Source organism: Magnolia sinica, chromosome 1 (genome assembly GCF_029962835.1).
Source record: "Magnolia sinica isolate HGM2019 chromosome 1, MsV1, whole genome shotgun sequence".
Classification (NCBI taxonomy): Eukaryota; Viridiplantae; Streptophyta; class Magnoliopsida; order Magnoliales; family Magnoliaceae; genus Magnolia; species Magnolia sinica.
In genome coordinates, this window is record NC_080573.1 from 102,410,998 (window position 1) to 102,431,870 (window position 20,873).

Genomic DNA, 20,873 nt, shown 5'->3' on the forward strand with positions numbered 1-20,873 from the left:
CCTGGGTCCCAAAAGTCAGGTACATCTATGATTTATGTGGGCCACATCAAGGGAAAAGTCATGAACCTTTCCATGTACACTGTTTCCAATCGTATGGTCCACTTGAACTACAGATGGTGATAAATTTTGAGACCTTGGTATAAAATGAAGTGACATACCTGATGGTCAGGGTTGATTTTACATTAACACCACGGTGGGGCCCACCCAAGCCGTGGTCCCTTTTACATACCAAAGTGAAATTAGTGTTCAGTGGAAGCATTTAGTTACATTAATTAAGCGGTGAGCATTTCTCATACACACATCTATGATGAATAATTTGATTTTTGTCCGAATTTCAAATAATTTTCTCATTAATACCATGATAAAAAAAATCACAAAAAATTGAATACTGCCAAGATTTTGAAAATCTGGCAATATTAAAACAATAAGTATTGTTTTGTTCATTTGCCGCGATAATATTGCAAGATTTTCAAAATCTCAACGACATTTGTAACAGTGCAGGCGGGGGAAACCTGCATGAAACAATCAAACATTTAATGTAAATTAACCAATGGCTCATATGATCATATTTACCTGATCTTAAATGCATAAAATCTACACAGTTAAGATTGGCAGGCGGGCCAGTCCAATCTTACACACATGTTACTCGTTACCACGTCTCAGGTGATTTCAGTTTTGCGAGCAACTGCACTTGGTATTTCTTAATGAGAACAGATGCAAATGATTCTTGAGCCTGTATGGACAGAAAAAGGTCGCAACTATAGCAATAGGAAGGCAGTGGCAACTCATCATCACTTTGTATAAGCTATAGTCCAAGTAAATTTACAATTCAATCGTAGTCAGAAAAATCACAATCAATCAGAAATAGCAATGTGATTAACTAAATTTCAAATATGCCAATCGACCCAAGCCAAATGGTTGTTGAGATCCAATTGCTGCATGCATGGCTCACCACCACCTTTTCTGCAACAATTGCTCATACATGATCCTACAGGAGGTAGGGAACACTATGTTTCCAGCCATGGAATCTGCGGCTAGTCCTCCGAGGTGTGAAGCTGAGGCCAAACATCTCCTTGAAGGCCTGCCCTGGCTGTATGAATCCAATGGCCTTTGCAACAATAGCAGCACTCTCTGTGATGTGGTCCATGTCAGCCGTCTCGGTCCATAAGCGGTTGGCCAGCTGTAGTCTCCTCCACCTTGTAAACAACCCAATTCCCCACTTATTGTAAAGGTTACTCCTTTCCTCCACTGAGAAACTCTTCTGCATTTTCTTGCTCAGCATCACCCTCTCCCGTCGGAGAGTCTTCATGCTGCAAACTCCAAAGAACATGCATCCTCTTTCAGAGAACGACCAAATGGTAGAAAAATACAACAAATTCATTATAGCATTCTCGGCAACCTTCAATCTCATATTTGAGTGTGTTTTTGTTTGAATCTTGACAACCCAAGTGATTTCATCTCTCAGAAAAGGACAAGTCTGCTCAAAAGGTGACGAGCATATCAATTCATCAGAATTTAGCCTGCATGTGGCTGGTTTTGTTTCTTCAATTTGAATTCAATTTCAGTGGCATTTGGTTTGAACTTCATATTTTCATCTCTTACAAGATGTGTGTGCACGTGCGTGTGTGAATGGGGATGCGGGCATGGGTGAGGGCGCATGCGTGTGTGTCTATGGGTGTGCATGCGCATGTCGTATGGCCATGGGTGGGTGGGTGGACATCGTCCCCAAACCTTTCGAATGACACGTGGGACATCCAATTATCAATTAGGACCTTTCATTTAATAGTACCATTGGGAGCAAGCCATGGTGCAAGAATCTTGCCAACTAGATGATCCTAACCCTTAGAATTGCCAGAACAAAGTGCTAATCTGGAATCGTAAGCAATACACAGTGGGATCTATCGAATGGTTGTTTAAAGATGATGATTTGACCTATTTTGTTCCCCTGCTCAATCTTGACTGTCCATTTCCAAGGTAGGGGTGTTAGCAAAATCCAGTATGTGCATATGTACATAGATACATAAATACAAGTGTATACACACATACATATTGAAATTAAAACCAGGGTATCTTCATTACTTCCCCAAACGGAGGAAAGGAGGTTTGCTTATCCTGAATGTGTTATAGCCCAGCAAGGCAGCACCTCCACACGCTAGCACACACGCCAATTTAACATATCTAGTGATCATTCACACTGTCCCTTGGAAAAGATCCTACTGTGTAGATGCCTTGTCCAAAAAATCAGCATAGTACATTCATCACATGAGTCGGTGTTAGAAAAACAAATGCCGATAACTTAAAAAAATGCGTGTTTTAGCTGTCCACTTTTTTCGGCACAGTGACCCACTTGATGGATGGAGTGGCCTGAGTTGTGGGCCAGGGCATTTGAAACTAAATCAACTTGTGTTGGAACGAATCGGGCCAAATCATACTGGTTTCAGCCCCCAGGTGAGTCGCACTTAGAAACAGCAATTTAAAACTATGGGCCAACCTGGTGGATATCTCAGATCTTGCACACATGTGCCAGCTCAAACCATGTACAGGGTGTAGAGAAGCTGGGTTATACATGAGTGTGGGATTAACAAACCCCAGAAGAAGGACAACATCATATGAATATGAACAAGAGACAGTACCTTGAAGCTGGCGTGACAACACGGCCATCTTCCACAACCGGTTTACCAAGATTTCCCTGAGAGAATGAGTTCCGGAGAAAGCAGAGCCTCCTCAGCTCCACTTCCATGTAAATTGAGTCTGCTGGATCACCTTTGAATAGCAGGAAAAAGTAAGTTCTGTGGACCAATGAAACATTGCAAGCATGCCAAAGCTCAATTATCTCCCTTCGTTGCCTCTCAAATTCCAAGGGCCAACATGATGGAGATTCCATAGGATTTTGCATTGGATCCAGGCCTACGTCCTTTGAAGTCCTTTCAGATCCGAAGTCTTCATGAGCCTTTGGTTCTGACTCCTGAACATCCCAAGGATTAAGAACCCATGTTAAAGAAAGATATGAGAAATTTTATCAGGGTAATAGCTAACAAGTGTCATCAATACAATTTCCATTTTTTCAGTCATTGTGGCACATCAAAATTGGCTATGGCTCATAGTAACTAGAAAGTCACCCAGTTCTATTGGAACCTTTTACCAGAGTCAAGGGCCTCTGTCCAAGTTATTTAAAAAACCCAGTCAAGATCAGGGGAAAAAAAAAGGAAAGAAGAAGAAGAAGATTGCTAACATCTATTGAAGAAAAACCTGATAAGCAATGACTTCAGATTGTCATGCCACAAGAGTCCCTTGGTTTAGTTGCATTTTCTGTAATTTGGATTTGGGACCCTGAGTTTATAATACCAATAGTTTTTTTTTTGGTTGCAAGGGAATTTTGTTAATTTTCCAGACCACGGTTGTTTCTGAGATCTTGTTATCCTAGAGTATTCTGGTTGCTTTTGTGAGAGAGACACAGGAAAATACCGAGAGAGACACGGGAAAATACAGTCTATGGTGTACCTCTTCTATATATTTATACTAGTATATTTTCCTTTCAGGTAATTTTCCATTTCTACCCTGTGATTTTCCCCATCTAACATATCAATGAGGGGGCATACTCTTAATTTCACATCATTCTTAGTCTCATTTAAACCGTGGAAGCCACAAGGGTCTTCACACATTTTCAACCCATACTTGACCTTTAATGTTCTTCTGTTATCTTACCCTTTCGTTCATCTTATGGTATTTTACTGAGATCCAAATCCTATTATAGTCTTAAAGCCACTGAAAAGAGGAGGAAATCTTTTTTGTTCTTGGTCAGCCCACTCCGACAACATCAAATTGACTTCAATCGACTTTGAAATATCTTCCTATTGGTGCAAATAATCTTTTGGCATCGACATCTTTCAGAGGGAATTTCCTGTTGTTACTCACACTTGTAATTGGATTTTCTGTGCTTTCACCCTTTTATCTCTTGTACCGACCACAACTGATAAGGACTCTAATTCGGCACCTATTGAGATTTTGAGAAAAGCTGCTCTTTGGATGGCACAATATGAAGAAGGTTGTAAGCTGTTTTTTGGGGGAGAGTTATTGTCTATCATTGGCCTCTATGGTAGAATCAGTCGGGGAGGCCGAAGAGGCAGTGGTTTACCTGTGGCAGATGTCAAGTCTGCTTATCTCCAGCTAGTTACCTTATAGCCGATACAAAGGTATATGATAGCACCCAATTTTTCTGATTCAGTAGTGCAATTTACGATTCATCAAGGACGTTGATAGGATCCTTCCATTTAGCAGCACCTCAGGATGGCATAGCCTTGACGCTAGATGCTAATGGTGAGGTTCAAATGAAGGCTTATGCTGGATACCTAGGCACCCAGAGACAAGGAAGGGCATAGTAATTGACAAAAGAAGGAAACAATTGATGGGAAAAATTACTGACAATGGGCCTTTCATTTCAGACAGTTTGTCAAGGCCTAAGATTTGGCTACATTTCTTGATGGTTCAACAACTGAACCAGTTTATCAGAGAGAGAATGACCAGAAATAGAAAAAGTACAAGTAAAATATAAAGAACAGTTTGTATACTCATGTGCGTCGCTTTCACAGTTTTATCAATTAAAAAAAGGATATTCTATTTGTTTTCTTTGATCAATTACATTTTGGAATTTCCTGATGTGTAGGTATTTGTTTTACATGACTCTACTCGCATGAGGGCACTGGCATAATTCCTATATCATCAAATGGTATCATGAAAATTAGCCAATTCAATGGCTATCTCTATATGGGAGAATTATCAACCAAAGAAAAGCTCTATATGGGACAGCTACCCTACCATGAGAAGATTAATCAAGCTTATGAGGAGAACCACAATTTTGATATGGGAGTGTGAAAATGGATTGATTCATAATAACTGCCGCAGGTATATCAAGCATCATCATCATCATCCAAGCCTTATACCAATTAATTAGGGTCAGTTATATGAATCCTGTTCCGCCATTCCACTCTATCAAGGGCTATACCTTCAGTTAGACCATAGGTCATCAAGTTTTTTCTTGCCACCTCCATTCACATCCTTTTGGGCCTTCCCCTTGCCCTTTTAGAGCCTTCAACTTGTACCAACTCACTCATAACCAGAACGGTTCTTGGTCTCCGTTGCACATGACCAAACTATCTAAGTCCACTTTTCCCCATCTAATCACCTATTGGAGCAACTCCTAAGTTCCCTCAAATCCATTCATTTCTAATTTTGATACAGGTCGAGGTCTGATCCAGATTTGAAAATGTAAATCCTGATAGCTTCTCCTGGTACAAAGGTACACGTGATACATGTTTGATTCTCTTACAATAAACACTTACATATAAAGAAAATACTGTATCGCGAAAAAAGTCTTCTTTACGCAGTATGTATTTTCTTTTATCATTGATGTAAACCCATCTAAGCACACAAGTCATGATTTTTAGTATATTTGGCCTTAGATGATAATCTATCAAGTTTTCCTACCTTTCTTTTCAAAAGAAACTAATTTGGTACCAAAGAAAAGTGGGAAACACAATAATATGTGACCACGGTCAATTGCGTGGATAACCTACAGAGTTTGCTACTCCACCATACAATCCAAAGTACAGAGGATAAGAAACTTGTCCAAAGACTTTGCTTTATAATCCAATAATCCAAATCTTTTCGTCTTCAATTCACCGATGATACTATTATCTATTGTGAAACTTCTCATGAGCAAGTGGGTTTTATAGAAGTTATCATGAAATAATTTGATGTGGTCTCTAGCTGTCAAATTAACTTTGCAAAAGTGCTATTATGGACATGAAGGTTAATCAGAATGTTGTAGCAGCTCTACCTTTTACCACAAGGGGGCTGGCTCTTATCACCTGCTTCATGTGTGTTCCAAGCTGGGCACGATCGATATCTGCGCTGTAGCATGAGGGGGAGTATAGGGAAATATGTATGTATGTGTTATCATTTTCTAAGTCCTTTGTAGTACCATATCTATGTTCCATAATAATATAAACATGTTACCCACAAGTTGACTTTTCTCTGAACTCTCTCTCCTTCTCCTCTTCTCTTTCTTCCTCTTCTTCTTCCTCTTCTCTCTCCCCCTTTCTTCCCTCTCTCCTTCTTATCTTTCTACTCCTTCCTCATGCAATAATGTGGGGAATTTAGAAACAACTTTTGAAGGAAAGACCCTAAGTCTGTCCCAGCTTATGGCTAAAATTAAGATGAAATAGGTTAATTGTGGAGCATTTTGAAAAATTCAAAGGTGTTCGTGTTTTAGATCTTGTCCATGACTGAAGAGCAATAGATAATTATCGAAGACCGTCTATTAAAGTGATTCTTGGAAATCCTAGGAACCCTTGATTAGGAGTTTAGGATGCCTTAAAGGATGACCATGGCACAATTGGGCTAACTTTTCTGGGCCATCTGGGATCAGGAATTCTAATAGAGTGGAACTGATGGGGAATTAGAAGTGGGGTACAAGTCTTGAATCGGGTGGGTGGCGCTCTTGTAGCTGAAGATAGTGTTCACCGCAACCGCGGGGGCATTAGGGAAACATTCCCCTCCTTGGAAATTAGCCGCATATTATAAATGATTTAAGTTGCAGGCTAGGTCCATGGAATCAAGAATGATCTAATTCCTCAAGAAGCAAATTGTATTGCAGCTACACTTGCTAAGGGGTCCACATACTGTTTCCTTTGCAAGGGGACTTTTATCACTGCTTTGATTGACCATATATCTTTTTTGTGCCCTTCTTTTTAATAGTATCACTTGTCACTGTTTAAAAAACAAAGGAAAACAATGGCATTAGATCAGTAACAGCTTTTGCAGACATGTGAAAGGTCTTTAATTTTCTCGAGGAAAATCTTTCACCAAAATGTTTTGCAGGCAGGACTTCCTGGAAACCTAGTCAAGAATGTTCAAGTGCCTAGACTCCTATGCCATAAACATAAAATATGTGGATCTTGCCCAAGTGCCCCCAATATTGGATCTCCAAGACTGTGAAAGCAAATTTCAAGCGTTAATAGCATTACAACAACAACATGGCAAAGTTATAACGGGAGAATAAACCAATCGAGTCATTAACATAAGACATAAATGGTACTACAAAAGTACAGTCACGATAGCTAAACCAACACATTCTCACCTGGCCATCAACAAGCTGCTTCTGATGTTGAAGTCTAGCCATCTCCTTCAGTCCCGCAACAAAACTATGGATGCTGGTTATGTTCTCATCAGAAGCAGTCTTGGCATTCTGCATTTTGAGAACATCAGTAGTACTACTGCATTCTGAATTCTGAGAATGTTGTCTTGATAACATTTCAACTCCAGTACCATACTTCAATGCCCAAGGTCTTCTCTGAAAGCCACCATCGTTTCTAGGAAAGTCTTTGTCAAACAATCTTGGTGGAGTGTACTCGTTTTGTTCTGCCTCCTGAAACCTAGCAGAAGATGAGCTAGTCATGAGACTTGCTCGACAACTTCTGCTTTTAGTCAAACACAAGCTCCTTGAGCTAGATAAATCTGCTGCTAAGGGCCACGGTGATGATCCATCTTCATATGATCTAACAAGATTGCTTATGGTTCTCTGCTCTCCCTGAAGTTGTTGGTCTAGTGCACCATATGTAAGACTTCTATCAACATGCCTCAACTCTCTAGGTACATTTGCTGTGGGTACCAATTCCCGGCCTGTTGAATGCACATTGCCATTTACTATCCAAGGTAGCAGCCTTTCATTTCCTTGAGCCAACAAGGCATTGGGTTGTCCATTTCTGCTTGTAGTTGACTCTTCCATCTCAATGCAGCGAACTTCCTTGCAAGGGTCCTCAAGGTCATCATCACTATCATGACCGATCCTTTCTCCATGCTGTTGTGGACCTCGTCCAATGAATCTAGGACTATTAACTGACAGACGAGGAGAGGTATCACCGGACCGAACTTGGTCTTCTGGAATTTCAGAAAGCTGTGGGTAGTGCTCATTGCAATCAGTGCCACTGTACTCTTCTGAATACTGAGAAATGTTGAACTTTGTCCAGCCAAAATCTAGACATTGGTCAACAACACCTGATGATTCTGATACCGAAACTTCATCTTCACATGCAGTCAGTGCAGTAGATGCAGGGGGATGACTAAACTCTGACTGAAAGAGAAAAGAAGTAAAAAAGATGTATCAGAGAGAGCATGCACATGAAGATGTAATGGGAGTTCATGGTTAAAGCAGTGATGCCGAATACCCATAGTCGTGAAGCTTGATCTTCTCCTACCACACGAATTAAAACCTCAAGCCGAGATTGAGCATGATCTCTTTGCTGTATTAGATCTTTTATCTCTTTTTCCATCTGTACAACAGAAATGCCAGGTCATCCATGTTTGCAACAGGAGAAACTTGGATTCTTTGAACACTGAGCAGTCAAACTAATGTTACAAAAAATCCGTGTGTATATTAATCTAGTGAACCATCTTGAACAGCCAAGCTGGTAAGCTCTACTGTTGACAAGCTACCTTGTAAAATTGTATCCAGATATCCTAAACACCCAAACAGTGGCCTGCAAACAGACTGTTTACAGTACAAAGGATGCTGTTATAAGTTTCCATTTGCAACCCACTGATCTGGATAAGATTGTTCCAATATCGGATTGTCACATGTCCAATAAAATCAGTTGCACCATAATATGCTATGCAATTGAAATAGATCATTCAACCATATGCACATATGTATGGCGTGAGTGTGGGTGGTTGGGTGTGGGCATGAGTGCGTGTGTTTACAAGTGCGCATGTATGCATATATGTGTGTGTAATGAGGCACAGAACATGCATTCCTCCAGCAGTAATTTTCATCCATTTTCCTAGAGTTCAAAAGCATGTAACAACAAAAAGGTGTGTAGTTTCTAACCACATGCATCTGTAGTTGATTTTGCATGTGTATATGAAGTATTATGCAGTGTGCATACCAATGAGAACACTTGTGTGCTTGCATAAAAGTGGTAACAGTGAGTTTCATGTGCTGAACATATCCACTTTAGTTGCAACATGTATACTTGCATTCTGCACTCTGTGTGTGTGCGCGCGTGTGCGCGTGAAGGAACAGAAAATGCATTCCTTCATCAAGTTAAATCACACAGTATGTTTCATCCATTTTTCCTAGCATTCAAAAGCATGCAACAACAAAAGGGTGGGTAGTTCCTGACTACATACATTTGAACTTTGAAGTTGAATGTACATGTGTATATGAAGTATTATGCAGTGTGGCACACCAATGAGAACACTTGTTCGCTTGCATAGAAGTGGTGACGGCGAGTGCCATGTGCTAGAACAAATGCATTTTAGGTGCATGTATATTTATATTATATTTAAAGATTATGTATGTGAATGGTTCTTCACAACTTAAATTCAGAAATCATTTTGGTAACCTTTCGAATCTTAGCATCTTTTTCTCTCAGTAAGGCCTGGGAATGAGATGTAACGGAAGTTGGCCCTGGACTTCTCAGTGCACTCTCCAGTCTAGCCAATTCCTTTTGCAAATGCTTTACCAATGCCTTATCAGACATAACAACATTGACACGCGCACTAGTAACCACTTCTTTTGCACAAGTTGCAAACAAGAGGGTATTTCTGGATTGCTCAATATGGCTTCGTGCAGGGCTCAGTGTGCAAATGATGGCAGTTCTAGCATTGCCTCCAAGGGAAGGTTGCAGTATGCGTGTTAGCTTTGAATCGCGATATGGAATGTGTCCATTTCTTCCCTTGCTGCATCCAATAAAAGCAGGGGCAAAATTAAGATAAGTTGATAAATCAGATTGAGTGTTATCAGAAAGCCAACAAAGCAAACAATGGCATCACATGATTAATCAAACAACTTTTAGAAAAGAGTTTGACAAACATATCAACTATTACCATTTGACTAGAAAATATAATACATAATACTGAACAAGAGAAATAAAGAAAAAGAAACAGAGAATAAAGAAGAAGGAAAAATGAAATTTCCGGGAGGATGAAATAGGGAAGAGCGATTGATTAAAGCAACTATCCATGGCATATGGAATAGTTCCCTAAATTATCTTAACTAGGAACATCCGGCAAACATATTTAGAAGAAGAGGTCACAGGTATAATGGTTCGGATCTATGATCAAGCAGTGGGGGCAAGTGAAGAAGGTTATATTGCTGCACAAGAAAAATAAAACTGGGGGCAAGTGATTGGAATTTAAATTTGAATGTATTCAACTGTGATTTTAAATATTTGCAGGGAGTTTTTGGAGAAGTTTATCCTAGCATTTTCCACAAGCTTCGCATTCCATTTTTGAAATTCAGAAATCATCAGAGTTAGCATAATTATGTTGTTTTCTTAGTTTGATTAGATCAATCCCCTTGAATTCTCTTAGATAACAGCTATTATGGCCTATGACATTGTTACAACTCATGTTCAGTACTCAATCACGTCCCATTCTTTAACCACCTGAGCAGTGGTTAAAGAATTTCTTCTTCTATATCCTCTCCTTTTTGGAATTTCTGATTTCTATAGCACTCATCATCATCAGCTACGCCTTATCCCAACTGAGCGGTGTCGGCAAAATCCTATTCCACCATTCCACTCTAGCAAAGGCCATGCCTTCCACTAGACCATAGGTCACCAAGTCTTTTCTTGCTACCTCCATCCACGTCTTTCGGGCCTTCCCCTTGCCCTTTTAGAGCCTTCAAATTGTACCAATTGATGCAGTTCTTGGTATGAATTGAAATCCAAATCACAATTACCACGGAATCAATGTGAATTGAAATCTTCAATCATCTTTCAAAAAAATTGGAATCCTCAGTTGTGTTTGGCAGCTTGAAATTGGAATCCTCTAGAATCCAGAAATTGTGTTTGGCAACCTATAATTGGAATGCATTGGAATTCCATAGTTATTCAAAGGAACCTAGATTTAATTAAATCACCTTTAATACTCCAAATTAGTGTACATATGTGACAATTGATAAAATGATTGTAATAAGCCCATTAAAATATATACTTTGCAAAAAATGAGGAAATTTCAAGCTTCAGGTCGGCCACAAAAGTGGGCTCACCAATCCTGCGGTGGAATCCATGGGAGAGACAGAGAGAGAGAGAGTGGCGGTGTGATTTGGTAGCTCTTGTTAGCAACAATTGAGAGAGAGAGAGAGAGAGAGAGAGAGAGAGAGAAGAGTTTCTTGTGTAGCTCTTTTGAAGCCCCAAGACCAGAGGTCAATTTTTCGACCGTTGGAGGAATTAGTGGTAATTGAGATTGGTTTCTTAGCCATGAGGAGAGAAGTTGATGGTGCGTACTTGGTGTGAAATGGATTCCATTTCACACCAATTCACATCTCTAGAGCTCAGAGCTCAGAGCTTAGAGAGAGAGAGAGAGAGAGAGAGAGAGAGAGAGATTGGTTTCTTAGCCATGAGGAGAGAAGTTTGGTGTGTACTTGGCCATGAGATTGGTTTCTTAGCCATGAGCAATTTTTTAAATATCGACGACAATATATCCCATGATATATCTTGTATCCCACTTTCCCAAAAAGTGAGATAAATTACCCGATGCAAACGATATGCCCGTGCAATAACCGATACGTATCTATATCCCAAGGATGCGATACGTAACACGATACCGATATTTCGAGCACTGACTATAACCTTCCTAAACATGGTTGCGGTTAGGAAGATCAGCCAAATGAAGTTAGATTAATGTTGACTGAACAGAGTCAACCTTAGTCCTTAAGAAGGGACCTTTAAAGTGGCTAAGGCTTGTCATAAGCTCCACTTGATCTTCAGAGTAGTCTAGGAGGCAGGAATTACATGTATTTAACTTTCTTACTTCACCCAAAAAGGTGTCACAGTACCTATATCGTATGCTTGTTACTAGCCTGAGTCAAGTTGATGGGGACATCTCGCGCACACGCACGCCCCCTTACACACGTACGTAAGGAGGAGGGCCCCACCTTCGATCTGGATCAATGACGACATCCATAGAGGGCCTCCTAGTTAGAGGACTGTTTTGGTTCCTTGGGGTGGACCCGATCATCATGTGAATCCCATCATTGGATCTCATGATTGTGGCCCACTACCCTAGGTGACCTAGGACTTTGAGTTTTGCTTATTACCGTTGTTACGAACATCATGAACGGTTTAGATTGCATTGATTAGTTGTTATTTTTGATTACTTCGTCTTTAAGTAATAGTATGCGCACATGGCGCGGCTTTTGGGGTATAGGTTTTTCTTATAAATAGCCAACCCCTTTTAGGGTTATTTCAATTGAAGATGATTAATAAAATTCTGCATTTTTCTGCTTCCTTAATTCTCTGAGTTGTGGAAACCTAATTGGGTGTGAAACTCTCCCTTCTTCGAAGGGCTAACTACCATGGTGCGAAGCTACACCCATCCCAAATCCCCCCATCTTCTACTCTCTATATTCCTCATCTCCTACAGCCATTCCCTCATCAAATCCACTCACATTTGCAGTTAATCTTCTCCTACAACAGATTTCCAGAATTTGGCCTTGCAGGAGGGCTGAAACATCAGCGGAGCAACGTGTACAAACCGATCATCCGTTTGTCCTGATATTTGGAGGGAAGGTGGCCCATATCTGGCCAACCAGGCCCTAGCTGGCCGATTCTAGATTCGTGAGCCCCACACACGTGCGGGCTGCCATCCACGCACGTGAGTCAGGCCGGTTTGCTGTCCACACGTGCGGGCTGATCATAGGTTCCCTCTCGTCTCTATTTTACTCCTCTTTCACCTTGTTTTCATAACCCTAACCTTAGATCATCTCAAATCCCCAAGTTCTATTCCACTTTTGAAACCCTAGGTTTTCCCGAATTGAAACGTGAGAATCCCTTGGATTGGGAAATGATCCTTTGCATGTGTGGATGAATCTACTATCCTTTGAGCATTGTTCGGTCTATAATTTTTAATTGATTTAGCCCTAACATGTGTAGGCTTGGACCCTCGTAAATTCCCCTTGTTGAATGCTTGACTTTATGCGGGATGTGGAATTATTGTGATTGTTTCTAAATTATTATGATCTAAAGCCTAAAATCTTGCACATCATATCTAATTTTCATGTCCTGCATCACAATTAATACTATTCTCTATGGGACAGTCACATCCTAACCATTAGTCATTCAACCGTGGTTGCCAATCGATTGGGACAATCGCTATCATAGTTTGAACATTTACATTTTAATGAAGGGAGGAGATTTGATGTAGGCAACATTTAAAAGATTGAATTCGACTCAGAATTTTACTTGCTGATATTTTTTTTTTTTTGTGTGTGTGTGTGTGTGTTCAAGTAGGCCTAATTGATGAAAAATGTCAGCGACTCGTCTGAGTCCACTAAGAAAGAAAAATAATGAAAAATAAGAAAAGAAATGAGAAGAGATATTGTTCGATTTTAATACTTAAGTGTTGTCAACCAGTTGGGTTTGGATTAAGAAAAACCTATGCTTCTCTTTAGGTTTTTCACCATTTTGGGGCATGATGGAGAAGAGCAGTAAGTGGTAGTAAGAAAGGAAGACAGATGCATATTATGCAGAACTGAGAAGGAAAGGGAAGAGTGAAAGATATTTTTGGTATATGGGCTGGATAAGGGTGATTTTCATTTGGCCAGGTGGAGGAGATTCAAATAGTGTTAAAAATATACTATAATAACCTTTCCAATGGAGGAAAAAAATGATTGAGCAGAAACAAGACTTTGGGTTTTTGCCTCTCATAAATTTGGTTGGGTTTATGAAAATATCAGCAAGCTGTTCATCAACTTCGTATGGGGAAGTGCTTTTAAAAGCTGGTGTCTTTTCTAAACTATCCAACTAACACATCCCAATTCCAAGCCTTGCCAAATTTACATGTTGGACCTAGGTTTGCAAATGCTGATATTAAACTTGAGGGAGATCTAGGGATTAAGAAGTTCTTCAGATCTTATGTTTAAAGTTTGTTTTAACTTTGTTTCCATGGTCCATAAAATCTGCTGATACACATTTCAGGGGTGAAACAGGGGACCTGAAAATTACAGCTAATATGGGCCGATACAGCCATACAGGCTATCTTAAGTTTTTTCTTTTCCCCATTTTTTTCCCCTCTTGTGTTTCATTTGAACCCTAGGGGAAGCTTAGAAATTCATTTTAGATTAGATCTATGACTATTTGGGGATCAAAATACATGGTTTGAGCAGATTTCAATGAATCAAAGTAGAATGGAGTATTTTGGGGAAAATCTGGAAAAGGGTAAACAACGAAATTTCAATGCAATGGACCATAATCCACCAATTAATGCTTGATTTGTGTTTGATCAGGGCCTATTTGGTCGACTTTTAGCAGGTGGTAGACATACAACATTTTTGTCAAAGAATAGTCTGATACAGTATTGAATATGTCTTAATAGAAGGAACAGATTTTATTGTTTTACTTCTTTTTCTTTCTTTTTTTTTGATAATTTTTAAAATTTTCTGGGCAGAAAAGGGCTGTACAGCCTGTTGGCCCTTATGCAATTGGTTTTATGGAGGAGTCTGATACATCTCCCAATACCAATATTCATGACCATGCTCCTTTCTCATTTGGATTTTAAAATAGCCCTTTGTTGTTCAGTTCCTGATCAGATTTTTGAACTGTTTCCTCTAGCCAGATTAGTACAGTTTCTCGGAAGTCAAAACTAATTGGGGATAAATCTGACTCAAAATCTCAAAGCGCAACTGCAAGGAAACAAGGTTTGGATCAGACAAAAGGGAAAAATAGTCCTTCCTATGGTAGCGCTTTTCAACTTTCCTTCCAAGAGTTGCTTAGGTGCATACCAATGTTTTAACTAGCTTATGCTACGTATCATATAGCCTATGCTACATAGTGTCCTTACCCTTAACGCTACTGACGTAGCTCATGAAAATAGCTTAAGTCACATGCTACATGCTGATTTACATACGCTACATGCTACATGCTACATAGCTTACACTACAAATTATTTTTCGCTAAAACAAAAATTAATTAATGTTTTCAATGATTTTGTACACTTTTCTATTTATCAAAAAAACATTTTTTCGGTGATTTTAATAAAATAATAAAAGTAATAGTATTAAACCAGTTATGTTGCACTTTCTTATCTTTATAATTAATCTTTTCCTATTTTTCCTATTATTTTAGGTTGTGTTTGGTTGCACCAGATATATATATATATATATATATATATATATATATATTAAATTCCATTATTAGTCGGTTTAATTTGATTCAAAATATCATGATATTTGGTGCAACCAAGCACAACCTTAATAAGAAAATCTAGAAGCAGCATGTAGCTTACTCCTCATGCTTCAAAGGAGTGAATGCTACGGTACACACTATGCATTATTTAAAACACTGGTGCATACATAGCTGAAAAGAGAACAGGTGATTGAAGATAGAAAGACTTCACTGAGAAGGATCTTGAAGAGAGACTTTCCATGGACTGATAAGCCCATGGAGCATTTTCAAGCTCATGATATTGATAAAGAGTCTTCCAATCAAGGATTAGTTGGATTCAATAAAATTCTAGTTATCTTTCAAAAGCAAAAAAGAAAAAGAAAAAGAAAAAAGAAGAGAAAGAGAGAGAGTATTCATTGGATAATCTGTGGGATTGGTTAGCAACCTACTGGTCTGTCATTTGAAGCCAAACAGGGAGCTGCTTTTCAGGAGCAAAGCAGACAAAGAAACACACAAAGGAGGCCCCTGCAAACATCTTCAGATTAATGTCTTATGTGTGCTTTTGCATTGATTGTAAAAGCCAACACTAAAAATGCAGATATGCCCTCAAGGCATTTATAGCCTAAGCATAGACATCTGCAAGCGTATTTTATTGTGTATAGCAACTAACAGGCCGAGTGAAAAGCTAGCTAAACAAGGTGCAAATCGATCAAACACAAGTTGAGCCCTAGTAAGAATCAACAAGGAATCCATCTGAATCAATTATATCAGATCAGCTATTACAATCATAGTATACTGAAAATGGAGAGATTGCATGTAAAATCAATGAGACAGCCAACAGGAAATCCCATTTGAGGTCTGACAGTAATTAGTAGGCTGTAAGTAGAAATCCAAAGCAAGAGGATGTCAACTGCAAAGGAGAAGTTTTTGAGTTCTAGACACAGGACCCAGTGAAAGGTCGAACGCAATTTCAAGAAATCACTAGTACACACCCACATTCACCGCCCTTAGGCACACCAAGCCTACAAATCAAATTGATCACAGACGGACTACTTGAAGTTGTCCCGGACAAGTGACTGAGAAAAAGAAAAGAAAACCATAAGTTTGATTACCTTAGCTTGCGAATGACAGTTCCCAGGGTCAGCAAACTGCGATTGATGTGGCAACCTTCTTTCAATCTTGCACCACCTGACAATGCTTGAGATGCACGCTCACTACCAGCAAGATCGACAAAATTCTGTATGCAAAAACCAACTTGAATTAATATGCATTCCGATCTCTTTGTGGACTCAAATAACATTATAAATGATCCACAGGAATTAACTTATTTGTAGAACTACCTACTCAGAAGAAAAGATAGCTTCAACATACCACACTGGCAGAAAGGGTGCTTGAGTTGTCCTTGCCCAAGAACTCACGAGCAGAGCTTTCAATTGTCTGTAGGAATGCATTAATCAATGATAAAAAGTTCCAAAGATTTTCCAACCATGGCAACCATTTTTTATCCCAATTGATTGCATCCAAAACTTTATAACAAACAACTAATATAATCAAAGAGGCAGGCACACCAGTCTGAGAATTTGATGAGACCGGGAGCTAGCTTCATTCAAGGAGGTCTCCCCCACCTGTCTTTGAGCTGCAAGAATGCAATGTGGATAAAGCTACAGAAATCCCCAACTAAAAGCAGCATTAGTATTGTGGACAATAGGACTTACATTCACAAATGGAAAGGAGATGCTGCATATGTCTCCAGTCCCTCAGAATTTCCTCCGTAAGTTTCTCCACGATAGGTCCTCTCTAAAGGCAAGAGGACCATTAGCACAACATGACACAAATCTCAGGCAAAACTCACATCAATAACGATATTTACCTCCGGATCATCACGAATCCTGAGCGGAGTCCCATCAGTGCCAAGGAGATCCCTAACAGCTTCGTTATATATCTCAATAGCTGAGAACTTCAATACAAATGCTCTTTCCTCATGCTGTAAGGAATCAATAACAAAGCCCTTGTTGTTATTGTCACAACTCCAGGATTGCAATGCAACTCAAGATTAATATGCATTGGCTAAAATTCATATTCATTACCCGTTGTATATAGTCGTATATATCAGCTACTGTATACTCGGTTATCCCATTCATTGTGTATGTCTTTCCACTGCTAGTTTGCCCATACGCAAAAATGCTCGCTGAAATGACACATTTACAAGAAAATACATTTCCATTTTAGTTTGTGAGGTACCAGCTAAAGTTAAGGAAATAGAAGGCAGTGACAGAACATCATTGTACTTACCGTTAATGCCACTGACGACTGAAAGAGCAACTTCCTTGGCTGCCTCCTCGTACACTTGCTTTGTGGAGGAATCAGACCGAAATACTCTGTCTATCACGCAAACATCCAAGAAAGAGAGGACCAGAAAATTCTCAAAATCTCTCCACGATCCAAACCAGATAAGAGTCATGAAAGTAAAAAAAGAATTCAACAAATGGAATAAAGACTTCAATAAAGAAATAAGAGATTTTCAAACCTTAAGCCTCTAAAAGACTTGATCCATTGGCTGAGTTTGGATGTACAACCGAACTGAATCACGAACATTTAATATAATTACACGGAAACGACAAAAAATTGCTGATTTTTCCTAGTATTGATAATATGGAAGTAGCCCCCAAATTGCTTCAATTCCAAATTAAAATTGACGTAATTGCAATTTGGCAACCAGTCCCTCATTATGAATGCCAAAGAAGGTAACTACAACTTGGTTACTGCTACTTTCTTAGACGAACTATCGTAATTCAATATTACAGTGCATCCAAACACAACCACTTTGAAAAATAAGAAGACAGAAGAATAATATGAAGACTGGTTTTCTGCTTTCTAGACCGCCAGATCAGTTGGAACTCCTGAACTCAACATTACGGGCTCTGGGGCAAAAGGCCCACAATTCAATTCTCACAGACATTGAAGGAAAAGCAAAACAATAACAACAATGAAATAAATGTGTAACTCCATTACCAAAGGTATATGCAGTTGGCGACATAGAGCGCTCAGCAAGACTATTCCTGAAAATGATGGTACTGTCGCTGATGCATTCCCAATCTGACACATCGTTCCTCGCAACCTCCCTGTCGCTCAAAGGCCTCAGCCTCACCGACACCAGAATCCTCTCCCTGTTCGCATTCGCAGCAGCCGCCGCCGCTGCTGCCTCCTGCATTCTCTCCCACTCCCTCAATTCCTCCCCGCCGATCGCCCCCATTCCTCACCTTCCCTAAATTCCCCCAAAACCAACAAAACCCACAACATCCATATTGTCAGAATCCATTAAACAAAGAAAAGAAAACCTACCAATCCCTTTATCCACCCATCCATAAAAGCAAGAGAGAGAAAGAGAGGTTGGTTAAAACTTAAAAGGCAAGGTGGTTGGGGAATGCCCACATACTAATCATTCATTACTGCTAATTGAATCCTTCGTTCGGTAAAAAAACAATACATACACCTATATATATATATATATATATATATATCTGCCCTTGTGGCCCACCCGAGTAATGGATTGACCTGATTTTTGGGCGCACGGCCAAACAAGGAATGGCGTGCAAGATGGACAGAGTGGATGCTATCAACACATCATGGTGGGCCCCACACAACTCGTTTGCACTTGATGATTTCCCATATATCATCATCATCAAATCCTTATCCCAACGAATTGGCTAAGGCTTTGATTATGATGATGATGATTTTTATATATATATATATATATATATATATATATATATATATATATATATGCATTAAGAATACTAACAAAAAAAGGGGTGGTGGTTTGAAGGTCAGGTAACTGCAGCTGCTTTGGGAGGAAGTAACGGGAGTTCCGTGAGGAATTTAAATAATGGACGGTGGTGATCTTTTAGAATGGTCCAACCACCATCATTCTAGGCATATTTTCCTATTTCCCTTTTTACCCTTCTTATGTCTTCCTGTCCCAGCTCGGCAGTCTCAGAAGGGAATGTCAGAAGGAGAAGAAGGGGATTTCCGGTGATGGAATTTGTCTGTTTTGGAACTGACAAAAACCTGATTCCTGACGATTTCGAACTTTCAAATTACGAATTTGAAGACTAATCAGCATTTAAGACACTGCATTTTTATTTCGGGACTGCATTTATGAGATAATGAAGAGAACTTGCAGAGATGAGAGAATGGAGAATCTCCGCAAGAGAATTTCAATGGCATTTTCTTACCTTTTGTTTTTTCCTCAGTTCGGATCTGCGTAGATTTCCATCCGGTGACGATAATTCCAACCGAGATTTTTCACGAGAAAATCAACAATACGACGAGCAAAATCTCTCTCTCTCTCTCTCTCTCTCTCTCTCTCTCTCTCTCATCTCCGCTTCATTCTCTCACCTATATTCTCTCCATCTCCATTTTCGTTGGATGTGAATATCTGACAACAGTGGCTGCAGGGAGCCCGTGCGATAAATATAGCTGTGGTCCCACTGTGATGTGTGCGTGACATCCACCGTCCATTGTTCGCCGAAGATCATGTTGGGGATGTGAGCCGAAACATAAGGTCGGTTTCTAACTCACGTGGGCCACACCACGGGGATTTGTGGTGATGGAAGACACCTACCGTTGAAACGTTCTCGTGGCCCACCGAAGTTTTGGATTTTAATGATATTTATTCATCTTTTTTGGACTCAGCTTATTGACGGTTGGATGGAATATAAATATCATGGTGGGTGGCAGGAAAGTTTCAATGCTGACCGTTCGCATCAACAATTTTCCTCGTGGTGTGGCCAAATTGATTCTTGAATCTACCTGATTTTTTAGATCACAACCTTACATGATCTGACGCAAATGATGGACGGATTGGATTTCCAAAAACGTCAAGATTGACTTCACACACACACATGTACATTTTATTGCTTCAGATCTCCACCACAGTTGCTGTAGAAAGTCAGTCGCCTCCCTTTATTTTCGTCAAGGTTGTGTGCTGGTGGTTTCCTGGTGCATCTATCGTGTGAAAGTGGGACCCATGTTTCAGAGATCAAGACCGTTGATATGATTTTCCTCATCATGAATAAATCATGAACCAAAGATTTTTCAGATCGGGTGATTCTGCATATCCCATCCGTGAATGTCATTTCGATATTGTTGTTGTGTTTTTTCCTCCATCGTTTATCTGTAGGCCAGTGATCCAAGAGTTTTAATAGTCCGATCTTGGAAATTTTCAAGGAATCAGTACATGATTTTGTGTTACTTAAGATCGACGGTGACGATCCTTGATCCATGGTTCCACATGTACATATGGCGCATCAAGATAGCACTCACGCCTTGTTTTTCAGTTCTATAATATTCGTGTCAGTCGGGTCTGTTGCTGCGATGCGAAGCAACGTGGGAGATGAGTAATTTTCGCATCCATTTAATTGGACCGGGTAGTTACCGTCCATTGGAAGTGCACGAAAAATATTTCACTTGTGTAAGGAATCTGAACCGTTGAAATGGTTATAACACATTTCAAGATAATTTAATACGGAAAAAAGATCTGATATTCATTAAATAGTTAATACTAAAAAAAAAGAAGAGGAAATCCAACGAATTAAATCAATGTGTAATTATGTAAATGTAATCATTTTATTTTTATCAGTAGTCATCTTCGAGGATTTTACTACCTTTTCAACGGATTGGATTTTGTATTGATGTGATAAATGGTCC

General features: G+C 39.6%; 1 protein-coding gene across 3 annotated transcripts; it reads right to left on the reverse strand.

Annotated features, from left to right (window-relative positions):
- Positions 1 to 774: 774 nt before the first annotated feature.
- LOC131252723 (kinesin-like protein KIN-7F) lies at positions 775 to 19,550 on the reverse strand. Of its 3 annotated transcripts, none has more exons than XM_058253398.1 (14): positions 19,400 to 19,550; positions 18,177 to 18,429; positions 17,457 to 17,546; positions 17,252 to 17,352; positions 17,035 to 17,148; positions 16,880 to 16,961; positions 16,733 to 16,800; positions 16,536 to 16,601; positions 16,277 to 16,401; positions 9,402 to 9,738; positions 8,226 to 8,330; positions 7,139 to 8,131; positions 2,634 to 2,965; positions 775 to 1,310 (listed from the first exon to the last, which is right to left on the reverse strand). In XM_058253398.1, exons 2-14 carry the CDS (start codon positions 18,415 to 18,417, stop codon positions 989 to 991), a joined length of 2,976 nt encoding a protein of 991 aa, XP_058109381.1. In that variant the 5' UTR covers positions 18,418 to 18,429; positions 19,400 to 19,550; the 3' UTR covers positions 775 to 988. The 3 variants fall into 3 exon arrangements, with proteins under 3 accessions (XP_058109381.1, XP_058109396.1, XP_058109389.1); XM_058253413.1 differs by lacking the exon at positions 19,400 to 19,550 and adding an exon at positions 18,967 to 19,086; XM_058253406.1 differs by lacking the exon at positions 19,400 to 19,550 and having other exon boundaries at positions 18,177 to 18,526.
- Positions 19,551 to 20,873: the final 1,323 nt, after the last annotated feature.